The following is an 18,255-nucleotide window of genomic DNA, read 5'->3' as shown; positions in this document are numbered from 1 at the left end:
GTTACAGAAGGCACTACAGACAGCTGCAATCCACAGGGCCCTAAGCTGGAACCCGGAGTAGAGGGCGGGCCTGGGTACCCCGCCAACCTCCCAATTCCTGATCAGATACAGGAGGAGTTGACCTGGACTGTGGGTTCCACCAGAGAGGAAGATCTGAGGTAAGCAAATCCGCCAGTAAGCACAGGACCACAAAGTAGAGGAGGAACTTTGTCACAAAAGATATGACTGATATTGGGAATTTGTGGTTGATTGTTGTATAAAACCAGTGACATCAACAATAGTGCAAAAAATGTATGCTCCATGGGCCAGATCCTCCGTGGTGTGAATTGCCATAGTTACATTGTCTCCAATGAAGCAGTGAGGATTTACACTAGTTGAGGATCTAGAGTTATATTTCAGGAGTGATCAAAGCACCTATGTGGTCTATAGCTTTCCTAATATGTCCTGACCAAATGTTTTGAAGAGTAGTTGAAATTTTCACATAAAGTGCCAAATCCTGCCATTATATTTTAACTTTAACTTAGTTAGGCTTTGAATCAGCCCTATATGAAAAAAGCAGTGGCTGTAAGAACAGTGTGAACAGTTGCAAGAAAGCTGGACACAAACATTCTGCCATCTTTGATCCTGTGCAAGGATAAGCAGGCAGGCAGGTTTCTAAGATGTGATAAAGGGTATGTGACAAATCTGAGAAGTATCCCCAGGTTAAAGTATCACTGATAAGTAATCATTTAAAAATTCTGTTATTAAAACCTCACAGCAATAGATTATTTCCAGGGATTATATTTCCAAACTATGGAAAAAACACTCTATGGCCCTGTAATAAAAGACAGTATCATAACTCATATGCACAAGTGGGACAAATTAAGGCAACTTTAATTCTGGCATATCCTAACTACTGAGTGCTTGACATAGCATATTTAATGCTTTTTAATGTAGCTTTGGGAAATATAAATTGTAACCTGACATTGTCCCTCTAACATTTTTTCTATGACTGAGTATGTGAGTTCCACACATCATCAAAAGCACGGCAGTAGATTTCACCGATGTGCTAACCAACACCTGGTTACCTCTGCGCTGCCAAATCTGCGATTCATACTGTACAATGTTTGCAGGCCACATCAGTCTTCTGTTGCTGTGGGGTTTGCTTAGGACCCAGTGTCACAGAGACATTACTATATTTAACATTTTCCTCCATGCCTGGGACAGTTTAAAGTACATAGGCTGTCTATTTGAGCCTTTTTTGAGGGGTGGGATCAAAACGTCACTGAATTTCTGCTCCACTGTCATTTTTCACTTAATCACGCCCACCATTTTCACACCAGATGGCAGAATGCTTACATATTTTGGCTGTGCATTTCATCCTTTGTAAACCACACACACACAAATCTTTGGTATCTTTTTGTTTCTACAATGTAGCAGCTGCGCATGTAGTTGCCTGCTTCTTTTTATTCCCAGTATTGGCAAGAGTTACTGGAGACTGCTAGGCAAGAAAAGCCTACTACAAAGCAGAATAAAAATTTTGGATTAGAAATATTTTATGCTGACAATCAAAGTTATTGTGTAGGCCCCCAATGAGTGTGCAATAGAGATAAGCAGTCCTGGGGCAGTAAAGGCCAGGAGCTTCAATGTGTAGTCACTCAGTGGCACACACATCAAAACAGTGTGACCCCTGGCCCAACTACTTTGCAACAAATGTTGTTCAGTCAGAACCTAATGGTATTTGTACAAGATTAACAGGCTGAGGAAGTAAGTTAGTTAAACATAAACTCTGGTTGTTTTCCTGTCTGGCACAAAACCTTGAGGCTGATATTCATGTTGCCATGTTGTTTCCAGAAAGTAAAAGAGCTGGATCAGCCTTCTCAGAGCATGTTCCAGATACAATGTAGGCAGACAGGTCTTTTTACGGCTTTAAAAGTATTCATTATTAGCCTCTATTATTGCTTATGGCTATCATATTAACTATAGTTATTACCATCATTGGTATCACCATCATGCCTAGATTAAAGCCTCATTGTGATAGGTACTGTACAAACATGCAGGAAAGGAGTGTCTGTGCTCTGAAAAATTTATGGTCTGAATAGAGAAGACAGACCAGTACATGGAGGAAAGGCAGGATTATTACCCCCATTTTACAGGTGGGGAACTGAGACATGGAGATATTAAGTGCCTTGTTGAAGATCACACAGCAAGTCTATGGCAGGGCCAAATACTGAACCTAAGTCTCCTGAGTCCCCAGTCTAAACCTTAAAACCTCCAGCCTAAAGCCTTAGCCACATCTTTACTCCCTGCTACTACTAACTACTGCCAAACTGCCCATTTTGGTGCTATAGCTGTGTTGGTCCCAGGAAATGAGAAAAACAAGGTAGGTGAGGTTATATCTTTTATTGGTCCAACTTCTGCTGGTGGAAAGGACTAGCTTTTGAGATTCACAGAGTTCTTCCTCAGGCCTGGGGAAGATAACCAGAATGTCCAAATTAAATACAAGGTGGAACAGATTGCTAAGTGGTTCACACACACTGTAGAAGACCACTTAAAATGAAACAGGCGATTAATATCTATACTGTAGGACAATGGAGGGTTAGCAGGCAGTCAGGTGTGTTACAAATTGTTGTAATGAGCCATAAAACCAGTGTCTCTGTAAATCTACGCATTTTAGTGCACTTTTCAAAGTATTTAATGTGAGTCTGACTTTGCTTTAACTAGATGAGAGGTCTCAGAACCTACCAAATAAACCTCTTCAACCAGAATTCAGCTGAGAATACTGTCTGTGATGGACAAATCAGTTTAGAATCCAGTTTACTATTGGTTATGAAGTACTAGCTGTAGTAAAACATTATTTTTGACAGTTAAATAAAAGAATGATTTGAAGATAAACAGGAAGCAGATCTGTTAGGTAAGAAGATACAATTATAGTTATTTTTTGACCAGATAATATTTGCAGGTCTCATTACACCTTGAAGAAGTGATGTCTATTTGAATCTTTTCCTGGTTATTACTAATCAAGGAGATATCTCTACTCCAACAACATGTGCCTCTCTGTGCTATTTGGGCCTGCATGTGTCACAATATGAAAGTAACCTCACTTTAAAATAACATGGATCCATTCATGGACTAAATCGGACACAATTTAAATGGCATACACACTAAAATGTGAATACTGAATATTGGTTTTGCCATTAGACAGCTCACAGCTTCTGACCATGGGTGGCAAGTCTGTAGAAATTTTGGCGGTGCCCAGAACCCGCCCCTCCCAACTCTGCCCCCCCAGACTCTGCCCCCACCTGGGAGGCTCTGGGAGGGAGTTTTGGTAGGGAGGTCTGGGGTGCAGGTCCTGGGCTGGGGATTAGGGTGCAGGAGGGGTGCAGGGTGCAGGCTTTGGGATGGAGTTTGGATGCTGGGTGCAGGCTCTGGGCTGGGGCAGGGGGTGGGTGTGCAGGAGGGGATGAGGGGTGCAGGCTTTGGGACAGAGTTTGGGTACAGGCTCTGGGCTGGGGGTGGGGGTGTAGAAGAGAATGAGGGGTGCAGGCTCTGAGAGGGAGTTTGGGGGTGGGAAGGGGTGTGTGGGAAGGGGGAGGGGGTATACGCTCTGGGAGGGAGTTTGGGGATAGGAGGGAGTGCAAGGGTGAGGGCTGTGGGACTGAGGATGAGGGGTTTGGGGTGTGGGATGGGTCTCAGGGCTAGGGCAGAGGTTGGGTGAGGGCTGTGGAGTTGAGGACGAGGGATTCATGATGCAGGAGGGGGCTCAGGGCTGGGGCAGAGGATTTGGGTGCAGGGGGATGAGGGTTGGGGCATTAGAGAGGCTCAGGGCTAGGGCGGAAGGGCAGGGTAAGGGCAGCCTGCCCTGCCATTAAGGGATGGGGGGCGCTAGGACCCTGGGGCAGCAGACAGCAGTTCTACTGGGAACTGCTCCACCTAGGAATGTGCTACACCAGCAGCACAAACAGGCACAGGAGAGGACGCACCGCTTTGTTTCAGGCAGAGATGTGGCGGCAGGGAGAGATGCATAGGGGAGTGGGGGCCAGGGCCTGATCCAGGCAGGGCCAAGGGAGAGACCCAGCTCCAAATATTGCTGGAGCAGGGCCCCCGGCCCTGAATATTCCTGGTGCCCGAGCACCACAAAAGTATATAACCTGCAACCTATGCTTCTGACAGGTCTCCATGATTACTTACCATGTTCTTGATGCAATCTGGACTGAGCTCCCATGGCACAATGTAAAGCTGGTTACAGTGGGTCTGGTATCTGGCCAGAAATAGTTCAGAGGGTTTTCTTCAGCTGTACATTTTTCTACAAAACAACAATGTACATAAATGAGAACAGATCTTAACTTTTATCAAGTAAATTATAGCTTAATTTATCAGTCTCTCTTGCATCACATTTTTTTTACCATTCTGTTAAAGATCTTTTCTCCAGTGGGTGTCTGCAACATGCAGAAAAGGAGAATGAGGGGGGTCTGATAGCTGCTTTCAACCTCCTGAAAGGGGTTCCAAAGAGATGGATGGAGCTAGACTGTTCTCAATGGTAGCAGATAACAGAAAAAGAAGTAATGGTCTCAAGTTGCAGTGTGGGAGGTTTAGGTTAGATATTAGGAAAAACTTTTTCACTAGGAGGGTGGTGAAGCACTGGAATGGGTTACCTAGGGAGATGCTGGAATCTTCTTCCTTAGAGGTTTTTACGGTCAGACTTGACAAAGCCCTGGCTGGGATGATTTAGTTGGGGATTGGTCCTGCTTTGAGCAGGGGGTTGGACTAGATGACCTCCTGAGGTCCCTTCCAACTCTGATATTGTATGATTCAGTACAATAGGGAAGTCCATTGTTAGAGCCTTTAGTGTTCACTAAATAGGGGGAGCAGGGGAAGGGACTTGTTTTGGGGCAAGCAAACAAAACCTGAAGAATGGCAAAGTTGAAACGTCTTTACCTACCTACTGGATCAACATCCACTGTATGGACCCTCAGTCCATCCCCTATGGTTTCATTATTGCTTATGAGTTTCTGTCGGATGGCTTCCTCTTCTAAACTGATGTTGTTGGTAGAGTTGTAAACCAGAAGAGCCCAAACCATAAATCTGCAAGGAAAATTATCCCAGTGTTTGAATCAGAATGAGATATAACAAAGGAATCAGGGTTTTGAAATTAAAATATCCAACCAGCTTAAATAAGATTTATGATGAAGGTATCTGCCCATATTTTAATCTCTATATGTCATGAGAGAGACTGAGCAAACCATGTCTATCCCAATATGGAGGGAATAACTCAGAAAATATTGTTCCTTACCTGTAAATTAGCCTTCTCTTACACACATAACCCTCCAAACCTGGCACTGTTGGGAAATCCCACCAGCAGCTACTATTATTAAGGCAGTTCTCTAAAAGATCGAAGGTAAAAATATTAGAAGTGCCTAAGGGTCAGATTTTGAAAGGTATTTAGGTAGCTAAAGATGCAGATAGGTGGCTAGATGGATTTTCTAAAGCATCTAGATACTTTTGAAAACTCTACTTGGGAACTATCTGTATCTTTAAGTGCCTAAATACTTTTAAAAATCTGGTCCTTAGTGACTTAGGAAACAAAGTCCCATTGAAAGTCAACGAGATTTGGCTACTAAATCATTTAGTTACTTTGGAAAATATTACCCCCTAATTAGGAAAGATTGGCTGCTTAGTCGAATAGAAACAAGTAGTCGTAGAATAGTAATAACTGTTTGGGACAGAAACCCATTGATCCTTTCTTGAGCCTTGGTCCCTCTCCTGTGTGGGAATTAGAACAATATCCTCCCCTTGTCCAGACTCATGGACTTTCTGGATGCAGAATATCATTGCTGGCCATTCAGATGGAATGGTGAAATAAAAAGAGGGGTCCCAGCCAGTCTTGTTCTAAGACAAAAGAGACGTTCAGGTCATAGGGATAAACAGCCAATGCTCAAAAACCTCACCAAGATATGTGAGTACCTCAAGGTATAGGAAAAATGCTTAGAGGAGAAACAAGAAGATGTCCAAGGGCTGTGCCAGGCTAGTAGTAGGAAGGCAAAACACTGAACCAGGAGCCAGGCTCAATGATGGGCTCCTTGGACGCTGAGAGATACAGTGCACAAATAGGCACATATTTACTGTTTATATAAATAGAAATATTTATTCTCTGCTCTTGCACTAGTAAATATACAGTTTTTCTTTTATATTGCTGAGCAAATGTTTAAACCTGGTCACTAGTCACACATTTGCCTTGGATGTGGGTGGCCACAGTAGAGTTACTGCTGCAGAAGAATTACAGATACCTCTAGAAAGATCATCTCTGCTGTGCTATCACACTTACCAAGTTCATCCTAACATTCCATTGGCTTCAACAGAATATTAATTCACAGCTATAACCTCAATAGGCTGTGCATTAGCAGACTATTGATACGTGCTTAGGGTGCATTGTGAAGCACAAGGGTGACAGTGGTAAAGGGGTTATTATGGCATTTATTTCAGAGGAAGAGTGAGACCTGTCTAGGAGCATGTCAGTTTCAGCCCCTCTTCCCCCTACCAGCTAATCAGAATGTGACTTTGGACATTCAGCAATCAAAGCCATGCTCTAATGGCTACAGAACAGCAGGAGTAATGATAGATCAGCTATAAATGGGTTAGTTATCCTGACTATTTACATGGAGGAAACATTGATTATGCAGCACTAATAAAGAACATCTGCTAAACTGTTCTGTTTATCTGGCTTTTGATAACCCTTACAGCATATGCTGTACATATTGTGTAACATGGAACTCCTTTATATTTTGACATACATTACAAATATTAAGCTGTACGAAATGACTCATGTTAACAACCTGTAATAGATAATAATCACCCTAACTTGATTATTAACACAGTTCTGAGCTGATCATTTCCCTCCATTTTTGTAGCAGTCAGATCCCAGACAAAGAACATTTTGATATTGAAATACAAAATGCAGTGTGAATTTGTGAAATAGTAGGCTAATTTTCATGTAAATGTCAATGAGGAAACACTGCTTCAGTGATGTAATGATGGGTGATCCCAACCTTAAAACACACATTCATCCTTCACAATGTATCTTGAAGGTAGTAACACTATAGCAAATGGATGTTTATATGAAATTCCGTTCAAAAATCATAATGACAAATTCTTTCACACTGAAATCACTGTGTACCGAAGAATAGATGGTGATTATCTGGCATAAGTGTGGGAGATGGGGGAAAGATGAAGCTAGCACTAGCTATGAGAAGCCCATGGAAGACCTGCTGCCTTCTTCACAAGTCAGCTGAGCGGAGCTGACACAGAAGGAGGAGGATAGCACATGATGCACCCTGATCCAGGGTATAACAGAGGTGCAAGTATGCTTCCATCATTGCTACCAGAGTGATGAGTTTCCCTCAGGCACAATGACTCTTGGAGCTGCTACCAAGTAGGCCATGTCCTAAAAGCCAAAATATAGCCCCAAAGGAATGCACTACATACGGTAAAGTAGATCACACTGAAATATAAATAATCAATTATTATTACAGCAGAGTTCTGTTTTGTCTCTTATTCCTTATATAATGTTAATTGGCTGAACTAATCATGTATTTAATATGTCCTTTTTCAGAATGCAACTGTAGTCTCTCAGCTACCAAGTCATTATTAATTAGCTTTGTTATCATTGTAAACTTATTGTTCAGGGGCTAGGAATCCATTTCTTTTTAAATACATAGAGTAAAATTATCAACAGCACCTAAACGTCTTAGGATCCTAACACCCATTGAAATTCATAGGGACTTAGGCTCATAAGTCACAAGGCACTTTTGGACATTTGACTTAAGTCTGCTATTTCAGTTTCTCTCTACACATCTTACTTTGTTATGCAGTTTTTGAAGATGTTTGTAAATTAGTAGCAAGTTTAAACATACACTGGGATATATGCAATACGATCTGCAGCACAGATGGGTGCTTGGCTTGTTTAGCCTGGCCAAAAGAAGGCTCCGGGGGGATATGCTTGCTCTATATAAATATATCAGGGGGATTAACGTTAGGGAAGGAGAGGAATTATTTAAGTTTAGTACTAATGTAGGCACAAGGACGAATGGGTACAAACTGGATATTAGGAAGTTTAGACTTGAAATTAGACGAAGGTTTCTAACCATTAGGGGAGTGAAGTTCTGGAACAGCCTTCCGAGGGAAGTAGTGGGGGCAAAAGACTTATCTGGCTTTAAGACTAAGCTTGATAAGTATATGGAGGGGATGATATGATGGGATAGTTTAATTTGGGCAATTGATCTTGGATTATCAGCAGATAAGTCTGCTCAATGGTCTGTGAGGGGATGTTGGATGGGATGGGATCTGAGTTACTGCAGAGAATTCTTTCCTGGGTGCTGGCTGGTGAGTCTTGCCCACATGCTCAGGGTTTAGCTGATCGCCATATTTGGGGTCGGGAAGGAATTTTCCTCCAGGGCGGATTGGCAGGGGCCCTGGAGGTTTTTCGCCTTCCTCTGCAGCGTGGGGCATGGGTCGCTTGCTGGTGGATTCTCTGCAGCTTGAGGTCTTCAAACCACAATTTTGAGGACTTCAATAACTCAGTCATGGGTTAGGGGTTGTTATAAAAGTGGATGGGTAGGGTTCTGTGGCCTGCCTTGTGCAGGGGGTCAGACTAGATGATCATATTGGTCCCTTCTGACCTATGAGTCTATGAGTCTATGACTTGGAAGGAATAATTTGAACTACTTGTTGCTGAATTCTAAATTAATTGCAACTATTCAAGAAAAAAAAGCCAGCAATGATTGTAAACTACTCAATGAAAACATCTGGTCAATGAGCAGTGGTGGTCCACACAGCAGGCAAAATGTTCTAATGTATAAGGAATGGAATTAATACTGAAAATCTGATAATCCCATCACATAAATCAATGGGAGGGCCCTTTCCTGGAATAATTTTAATTCTGGTCATCCTACCCTATAAAAAGATATAGCAGAATAGAGGGAGTTTGTAGATGACCAATAAAAATTATTGGAGATATGGAGAGACTTCTAAATAAGGTAATATTGATAAGACTGGGAATATTTAGGTTAGAGTGCAGACAAATAAGAGGATACATGATAGACATATACACAGTAATCTGGGGTATAGAGAAAGTAAGTCAGGAACTTCTAGTTACCCTCTCATAATACAAGAAGAAGTGGATATTTTAGAAGGGACATAAATCCTCATGTTTCAGGATATAAATTAACCACAAACAGACATGAATTAGGAGGAAACTTCCTCTATGGATAAATTATTCCATAATTTTCCCCCTCAGGGTTTCTTACATCTTCCTCCGAAGAATCCGGCACTAGCTTTTTTCAGTGACAGGGTACTGGACTAGATGGCCCACTGCTCTGATCCAATATGACAATGCTCATGTGTCTTTGTTTGGGTTACATGCCTCCTCATAGAATTGGGGTGGCAAGACAAATAGTTGATCATACTGAATTTGCTTCAGAATGTAACATTTGCTTTGCATTGGCATTGAGTCTTATATAGGTGCTTACTATTAATATAATACTGTATGTCATGATCCAGTGTAAAACCTACAATCTACTACAAATTAAAAGGGGAGTGCTGCAGTAAAGGGAAAAAAAATGTTAAAATCCATGTTGTGTCAACAGTGACCAAAGACTGATGCCATCTTATGTGAAATGGATTTGTTACATTATCATTAAGTTGTCGACATCGCAAAATAACCAAGAACAACTAGCACTCAGATAACTTCAGGCCCCACCCAACTCCCACTGAAGTCAATGGAAAGGTTAAATGGAAGACAAGGGGAGCTGGATGAAGGCTCCTTATTGGCAGTTGCATCAGAGAGGCCAAGGATTGAATGAGCAAGCAGATTGAATAACCCATTTGCTCATAGAGGCCTTCCCTACAAATCATGGCTGAAATATACTAGCGGGGCTTTGTGGAGAACCTTGTACCTTTTCCATGGGTGCAAGAGGACTTCAGTGTCGAGGACTCAGAATTTGGTATCTTTTACAAGCAAAATATTCACACAGAAATAAAACACTTTTAAAAAGCAAATGTGTGTGCACAGAGTTGGATTTTCAACAGTGCTCAGCATTCTGCTCCCATTGAATTCAGTGATATCACTTCCACTGGCTTCAAAGGAAGCACAGTTGGGCCAATGCTGAGTGATTTTGCAGTAGAGTTTAGCAGGGTTTTTTTTAAAATAAGAGCAGACATTACAATTGTGTTACTTTATATGAACTCTGGTATTTATACTTCATAATGTATTTGAAAGCAATTATGAACAATGGGAGTGTCGGGCACTATGCCAGCTTCCTTCATAAACTCTTATTGCCTACTTTATATTTTGTCACACACTTAAATGACTAAAGATAATTTACCAAAAACAATAAAAACAAGAACAGGGGGCCCCAAACTGCTAACTCTTGGCTGAAGCCATAACACTTTCTAAACAGTAGTCTATCTAGTCTCAAGAATTCATTAAACATTCCATTAAACATCACAACACCCAGAATTCATCAGAAGCCTGATTCTCTTCTTACTGAAATTAATAGCAGACTCCTACTGACTTTAATGGGCAGAATCAGACCTGGTAGAACTTCTTTTCTTTCTTGCTCAGCTCTTTCTTTTCATGTCTAAGGGAAGAGATTTCTACGTAGATTTAGCAACTGATCTTTTAAACATGTTAACAGTGACTGATGTTTTTATTTGTACGAATTGTTAAACAGTAGTTAGAACTGCTATTGCCCGTAGTAGGAGTGATTAAGTACAGAGTATGGGCCAAAATTATGACAGTCAAGTAGTGGAGGTTGGAGCAAGCACAATCTTATTTTGCTGGTAAGTGGAGAAAAGCTCATACATGAAATCAAGGCTCAAGGTTTGCAAAATTGCTTGGAAAAAAGCATGAGGAAAGTGGGGGTGCTGAATAGCTCTGTGGAAGCCATTTCTCTTACTCAAATGACCCAACCTTGATCATATGGCTACACCTAGGATCTGTAGGATCTTTCTGGGACAAGCAGCAGGAGCAGCAGAAGAAATGTGCGGTGTCAAAAAGGGCAAGGAATCAATGGAAGAAACAAAAAACATGCAAATTTTACCTGCAGAAAACACAAATTTACTTTATCATTAAAGATTTGTGCAAAATGGCAGGGAGAAAAGACTACTATGCTCACAAACCATTGTGCTTATACCCCATCTGGAGTGTCCTTTCAACTCTATTTTGAACCAGCGGCTTCTGAGATAGAGACACTGCTACTAAGAAGAGAAAATTAAACACACACAAAACTACAGCACTGTAGTGTTAACTTTCTGTCTCTTACTTTAGTTAATAATCTACCAATGCATGATATTGTCACATTGCTGCCATCCAGAGATCTTTACACGTGTTCAAAGTGCTGATAATAATATTCACTTTTGGACTTGGCATTGCATGAGACTCATCATCACATTGAATTATCACATCATAAGCACAGTGTACTTTGGATTGTTTCAGCTCAAAGAGCTCAGCAATGCAAGAGTAACAAGCCCCTTCCATGTTTATATTTTGTTTTTCTCTTCTCCAGAATGTAATTGTTTATAACTTTTATTGAAGATATCTATTTTTAACATGCCCCAAAAGGACAGCTTCTCCACTCCTATTCTCCCTCTGTGTAATTCTGTATCTATGGGTTCTGCATCCATCACTTCAGGAGGTCTGATAAAGAACTTTACTATGCTGAGACTGTTTTAAAAGTTATGGCTGCAATATAGCAAATGAGAGTGGAAACAGATAAGAGTAAAACAGCAGAAAATGACTAGAGTGGAAGCAGTGTGGAAGTAGTTCAAACTATTGAATGAAATAGTTATAAGCATGATGAGGGCAGAGAGAGAGAGAGAGTGAGGTTAGAGCATTAAAAAATTATTGTATGTATGCAAAAAAAGAGGATAGATACTAAGACAGTTAAATTAAAGAACCAAGACCATGACTCTGAACAAAAGTCAGAGAAAAGTAGGTGAGAGATGATGCTGAGTGAGTTAAAAAGATGAAGACAAATAGGATTACATCTACAGAAGATAAGGTCTAAGGCCATGCTGCTTATGGGCTAGGACTGAAGTTTTAAATTTGGAGCCAACCTGGGTTTAGAGAAAACCTGAGGGAAAGTTGAATGAAAATATTTGAAAGCAAAGGGAAATTTATTAGATAGATGACATACTGGGCTTCCTGAAATGAAGAGATCAGCATTATTTATGACTGTCCATAGAATGGAAAACAAGAAAATGTAATCTTTGATAATGTATTTACAAAATCCTTATGAATACACATTAAGAGCAAGACTTATCCATAAAAAAAGAAAGTTTAAGATCTTCTACCAGGTCATCCTAAAAGGAAGAAATAAACATTACCACCATTTTGGATAAAGATTTACAAGTGTCACCAGCTAACTTTTCATAGGTATAAATGATACCCTAAATGCTATTTGGTTTCTTTAGAATCTTGTCCAAGAAAAACTTGAAACTGAAAAATTTTAACAAACATTTTAAAGTCAACAGTCTGGAGGAAGTAGCAAGGGAGGTGGTTTTTTGGGTCTTCACCTGAGATTCAATTGATTTCCTCTTTGTCAATACTACAAATACCTGTGTACTAATATATGTGAGCTGCAAGGATTTGAAAGACTGGTCTTTAGAGACAGCATCAGTGGAGACTACTGGGAAGATAATTCCCCTGCTTTTGCAATGACAAGACAGTGTATTGTGAGAAATGCATACAAACTTGTTGCTGGCACTGGAAGAATACAGGCTTTCCCAGTGGATTCCTCTCTATATGGCATTATGAGATGAAAATACATGTCACTAATATAAAAATACTAGAAAGATACAGCATGTGATTTTAATTTCTACTCAAAACACCCATTGAGCTAAATTCCACCCAGGCAATCTCAATTATTTCAGTCAGTTTCTTCAGATGTAATCAAGGGCCTTATAGGTCTTTTATTTTTTGTGTGGTATGTGCTATACAACAACCTAGAGTATATGAAACAGACTCTTGCTATATGTAACACAATTAGTATTTGAAATAAATACTTCATAATGAAGAGATAATGCTTTCTATTCTATTTGGGCCTGGCCCAAAGTCTATTGAAGCCACTGCATTTATTTGGTCTTCAGATCAGACCTTGAATTCTGAAAAATTGTATAATATTGAGTTAGACATAATCCCTATTACCTCTGAAATACAATGTGATGAGTGAAGTATCAAGAAAAGGGAGTGTTCATATACAGTGCCCATAAATTCACATTGTTAGATGTTAGTAGGATTCATAACAGCTAGATTAATTGCATAGCAGCTAGGCTAACTTCTTACAACATGACAGTGAACACAATGGGATGAGAAGGATATTGAAGGAGCAATATAAACTCCAAGAACTAAAAGAAAAGGACAAAAATCTTACAATCAGAACTGCACATGCCTATTTCTAAAAAAGAGATTTAGAGGGTGGTTTTATTCCTCAGCCAATATTTTTAGATATCACAAGGTACTCTAGCATAAAGCTGAGGGTTATTTTTAAATTAATAGTTTAATTGAGGACTTTATTTTGGATTTCCTGGATTTTGCCTTCAGTTCCTGAAGGCTGCCTGTCTGGGGACAGTTGTCTGATAAAGTCATGTACAGAGCTGAACAGGTATCTCAGGGCTCAATCCCTATATGGTGTTGAGCTGTCTGGGCCTGATCCAGCAAAGCACTCTAAGGGCATGCTTAATTTTAAGTGTGTGAATAGTCCTGTTGAAGTAAAGCTCACATGCTTAAAATTAAGTAATGCTGAAATGGTTTGCTGGATTGGGCCCAGAATTCTTAGTACCCTGTCAGACAGAGCACTTACACAGACTTCCAGCACTGTAAGTAGAAAGACATATTTCTTCCTCTTTCCCTTCTTTTCTTAGGGACCAGGATATAGACAGCAGGGAGAAAAAAGTCCTAGTGCTCATAGCAGGAGAATGGGAGGCTGAAAGCTTCTTGAGTCTCCTGTTACTGTACTAGAGGAGCAGGGCTGCTGACAAGCTGGGCAGCCACTTCTCTTATAAGAGATGTAAAGACACTGGAAGGAAAACCTTTTCATCCCCTCTGCATCCCTTGATTCCTTCCCTCAGTGGTGACAACATCCATCTCTCACAGGCTGTTGTCAGGTCACTAAGAGTAAGGAAGAGTGTACAAGAACTGAGAGCATCAGAAACTAGCTCCTGATAATGATCCCTGAATGGGCTACCATGGGATAAAAGGCTCTATCCTATCACAACAATTCTCATGTACATCTTAACGACAAAGCGGTTACCTACATTGCCAGGAGATGCATTCCATACTCAGTCTCACTTTACCCCACGGCAGCCAGTGTGTTTTGGCCACCTGCCCTTGATTCAGTCAGAAGACCAGCATCCTTCTCATTTGCCTCCTATAGCATGGACTTTTCAAAGAGCCCCATGGAAGTTAGCCCCATCCAACTCTCACAGACTTTCAGTGGTAGTTGGACACCTAACTTTCTTAGGCTATCTTTGCAAATCCCATCCCCAGTGCCTAATCAGCAGCCCACTGAAATCAGGAAGTGAGGGCATGTGGTAAGTAATGTGATTTGCATCAACGTGGCATTCAGTTCCAGCATGATTTTCTACCACCTGGGTCTCGATCCATTGCCCACTGAAATCAACTGAAAGACTCCTATTGACTTCAATAGGCTTTGGATCAGGCCCTTAGAGATGAGGCAGAGGAGAAAAAATACCTCTTTCCAGAGATAGTGCTTAGATACCAGTGATGGGTGCTATAGAAAACCGTAAGATAGATAGTGCTGGGACAGAAGAATGGATATTGCTTCCATGTATGTTAGACAGGTCTGCAATATTTTGTGACAGGAAAAATTAAGTTTTGAAAAAGGATCAGCCAAGTTTTAAGGAGCTGATTGAACAACCTGATTTAAATCAAAGGTAGTTTAAATTACAGTACACATCATACCAATGGGAGGCTTGTGTGCAGATCCGGGACAGTAGGTGGCCATAAATGACAACTTCCAAATGGAAGGGTGTAACCCATAGCATGCAATTATGTCATACCCAATTTTGATAGTACATGTTGCCTCTATCACTAAAAAGTCCCAGAACGTTACCTTTGATCAGTGCTTCTTTTCTCCCTTGGCAGTTCGTTCACAGTGGTTGGCTGAATACTTAAAAAGCAAGAAGCATAAATATCAATTAGTGTGTTGTAACTCCACTAAGGACTTAAATCAGGTATTTTCCCAGTCATCACCAACATTTACCTGATATTGACCACATACACGGTATAATTCCAGTTCTGGAAGGTCTGATTTAGCTGAAAAATACAGAGATAATAAATACAAGGATGGTGTGGTAAAGAAAGGCCCCTGCATTATCTAGCAGAGTTTATAAGCTCACCTTCTCCTACCAAAAACAAGACCTTAATTTGGCAAAATGAAGAGACTAACATTTCCCCATTGTGAGATTATGGCCTTAATAGGTGTGTATATTTACCAGTGCAGAGTGGAGGGTTTCAGTGGGGAAGGAACCCTTAATAAAGGCAATAGACAACTGTAAGTAGTGCTAAGACACCCCCGCCCCCCATGCCACTGTTTCTGTAAAGTCTGTGGTTGGAAAGATTTCTGGGCACTGAATGATATGGAAAATATGCTGTAAATTCTCATCAAAAGTCTACATTCTGCTGCTGAACCTCTTTGTTTCAATCTTTTACTTTAAACAGGCATGAGGTGCCCAATCCTGCCCCACTGAGGACCATGGGAGCATTACCATTGACTTCAATGGGTGCAGAGTCTAGCCCTAAGTACATAAAGAGGTGATATACTAGTTTCTATTCCCTCTTTTCTCCCCTCAAAAAGTTCATACCACATGGCGGGGTAGAGACCGATGAAGCGGAGTAGTAACAGAGGATGTTCATGGTTTGGCTTAAGCTGGGGGATGGAAGGGATTGAGCTGCCTGGCACCACCTCTCTCTGAATGACATTGGAGGGTTTTGTAAATTTGGGGAGGATTATCAAATTGTAACTTGTGGGGGTGAAAGTTCAGTGGACAGAGAGGGTTTGTTCATTTGTTTGTTTCTGCAGACTGTGGTCTTGAGAGGAAATTGAGAGTTGAGAGAGTACCTGTACCGGAGAGAAAGACTTTGCAGCCTGCCCTGAGGTGCTCAACTGCATTCTTTCAATGACTACTTTACAGTGGCCAGAAGAGTGGAACAAGGTATTTTTTTGGCCATGTTCAAGAATTAAAACCCAGATATCCATATTGAGTGACTTCAACACCATAGGAGTGAACAATTTCATCAGATTGCCATGGATCTTTGCAGTAGGGTGATTGGCACACTGAGACTAGACTCTTTGTAACCTCACTGGGGGAGTAACATACAAGATGGACACACTGTATTTAATCCATTTTAGGGTATGAGATCTCTTATTGTTCAAACGAAATGCAAACAGCCCAATCACTCAGCTACTCCACTGATCTCCCCCTAAGGGTCCTACACTGTATGAAATACCTAGCTGGAGCCAACTGTGCTCTCTCCATGGACCAGCTTTTCACTGACTGCTTTAAGAGCACTGTGGGGATGTTCTCTAAGATATTTAGATGCAGCAGGTCAATAAGAATATAGTGCATAATTGTCACTTTTCAGCACCAACATCCACCAAACATCATCATTAAATCTATCTCAGTCATTTCGTAGAGTATAATTTATTTTAATAATGAATGTACAGATTCAGGGTCTCTTGCTACAGAAATATATATACTGCAGATTTGTGTCAATAAATCTATCATCAGGAAACTATTTTTCTTCTGGAAAAAATAAAAGTAAAAAAATAGAAAGGGTGCCCCTCCACATGTACATAGCAAAATGCCCACTTCAAACCACTAACAAAAAAGTAATGAGCCTCTGTTACATCTATCAACCAGCACCTGATCTAATTTACAATGTGACACTTTATGGAAAGTTATTGACATCAAAATGCTCTAGAGCATATTCCAACTATTGTATATTCCCAAGGTGTTTTGCCCAAAAATTTGTTTTAGGTATAAAATTATGTGTAGGTAGCATGCAAATATCACTTCAGGTTGCTGTATTATCAAAACTTTTCACAGATATATAGTAATTTACCATTTAAAATTATTTAAATTTATATGAAAAATAAAAAGGCCTATCTAGGCATCCTACCACCAAATAAATTAACAAATAAAATAAACAAACAAATAACAAGAACAAACAGCTATCAGAACATAAAAATACATTCTCCCACATATCTAATCTGTCTGAAACAGCTCCCTAATATGAGGTAGAGAAGGTTAATGTACTAAATCAAATTCTAAAACACACATAGACAAGAACAAGATCTTATTGTGCTGCCTACTTTTCTGCTTTTGTATATGTGTTGACTCCTTTTTAAGACAACCTCATACATGCAATGTACTTTAGCTTGAAAGCAGTTAATTACATATAAATAAATGTTACAGTCAAATGTCAACATTAGGAAAAAGTTGTTTTGGTTCCCGTGGGCTATGCCTCCTCCAGAAATACTATATTTGAAGTTGTTTCTATTCTAATAGTAGCTTGCTGATAGAGTTCTTTCTGGTGGTGTCTTTCTTATTTTCTGATCTTTTCCTCATCACTTTGATGACCTGAGTTTGCAGTCATCCACTTATGCACATCAAGCTACATTTGGTGGCTTGACATTTCTGGATCCCTTGTATCAACATAAAACTAGCCTGGCACAGGGAGAGCATGCTACAATAAACAAGGCAGTTTCCGGTATTATGACAATCACAGCAAGCATACATGGCTTTGAGAATCTCTGCTCCAGACATATGCAAACTCTGGTCCATGGACCACTAGTAGTGTTGACCCCTCATTTTATTGCTGTAGAGTAACATTTCAAAAATGTCTAAGTGACTTAGGAGCCTAAGCACTACTTTCAGTTGTGACTTAGGCACTTAGGATCCTAAGTCCAGTTGACTTTGAATGAGACTTAGATGTATAAGAGCTACATTTTTAACAGGCATTGATTTCCGTCCCTAAATGCCTACATCACTTTTGAAAATGGGACTGCAATTCCCAAGCTCCTGAGGTAACATTTGAAAATTTTACCCATGGTACCTAAGGGCCTAAAGAATGAGCATATTCCCACTATTTTAACTACTGTACAAACAAATAACACAAAGACAGACCCTGCTCCGGAGAGCTTACAAACTAGACCAACTGGTTTCTTTGATGTTCCCCCTTTTCCACAACTCTTATCA

At 40.4% G+C, this 18,255-nt stretch overlaps 1 protein-coding gene across 2 annotated transcripts in view; it reads right to left on the bottom strand.

Moving 5' to 3' along the window:
- Positions 1-18,255, bottom strand: part of ADGRG6 (adhesion G protein-coupled receptor G6) — a 184,352-nt gene that overhangs the window by 50,922 nt on the left and 115,175 nt on the right. For both annotated transcript variants that reach the window (XM_032795001.2, XM_032795006.1), the window contains 4 exons: positions 15,258-15,310; positions 15,108-15,164; positions 4,922-5,064; positions 4,171-4,285 (listed from right to left, as the gene is read on the bottom strand). In XM_032795001.2, the coding sequence (XP_032650892.1) occupies positions 4,171-4,285; positions 4,922-5,064; positions 15,108-15,164; positions 15,258-15,310 (368 nt within the window). The remainder of the gene's footprint in view (positions 1-4,170; positions 4,286-4,921; positions 5,065-15,107; positions 15,165-15,257; positions 15,311-18,255) is intronic.

The sequence above is a fragment of the Chelonoidis abingdonii genome, chromosome 3 (assembly GCF_003597395.2).
Source record: "Chelonoidis abingdonii isolate Lonesome George chromosome 3, CheloAbing_2.0, whole genome shotgun sequence".
In the NCBI taxonomy this organism is placed as follows: Eukaryota; Metazoa; Chordata; order Testudines; family Testudinidae; genus Chelonoidis; species Chelonoidis abingdonii.
Note: the sequence above shows the minus strand (reverse complement) of the source record. Positions and strands in the feature narration are given on the sequence as shown.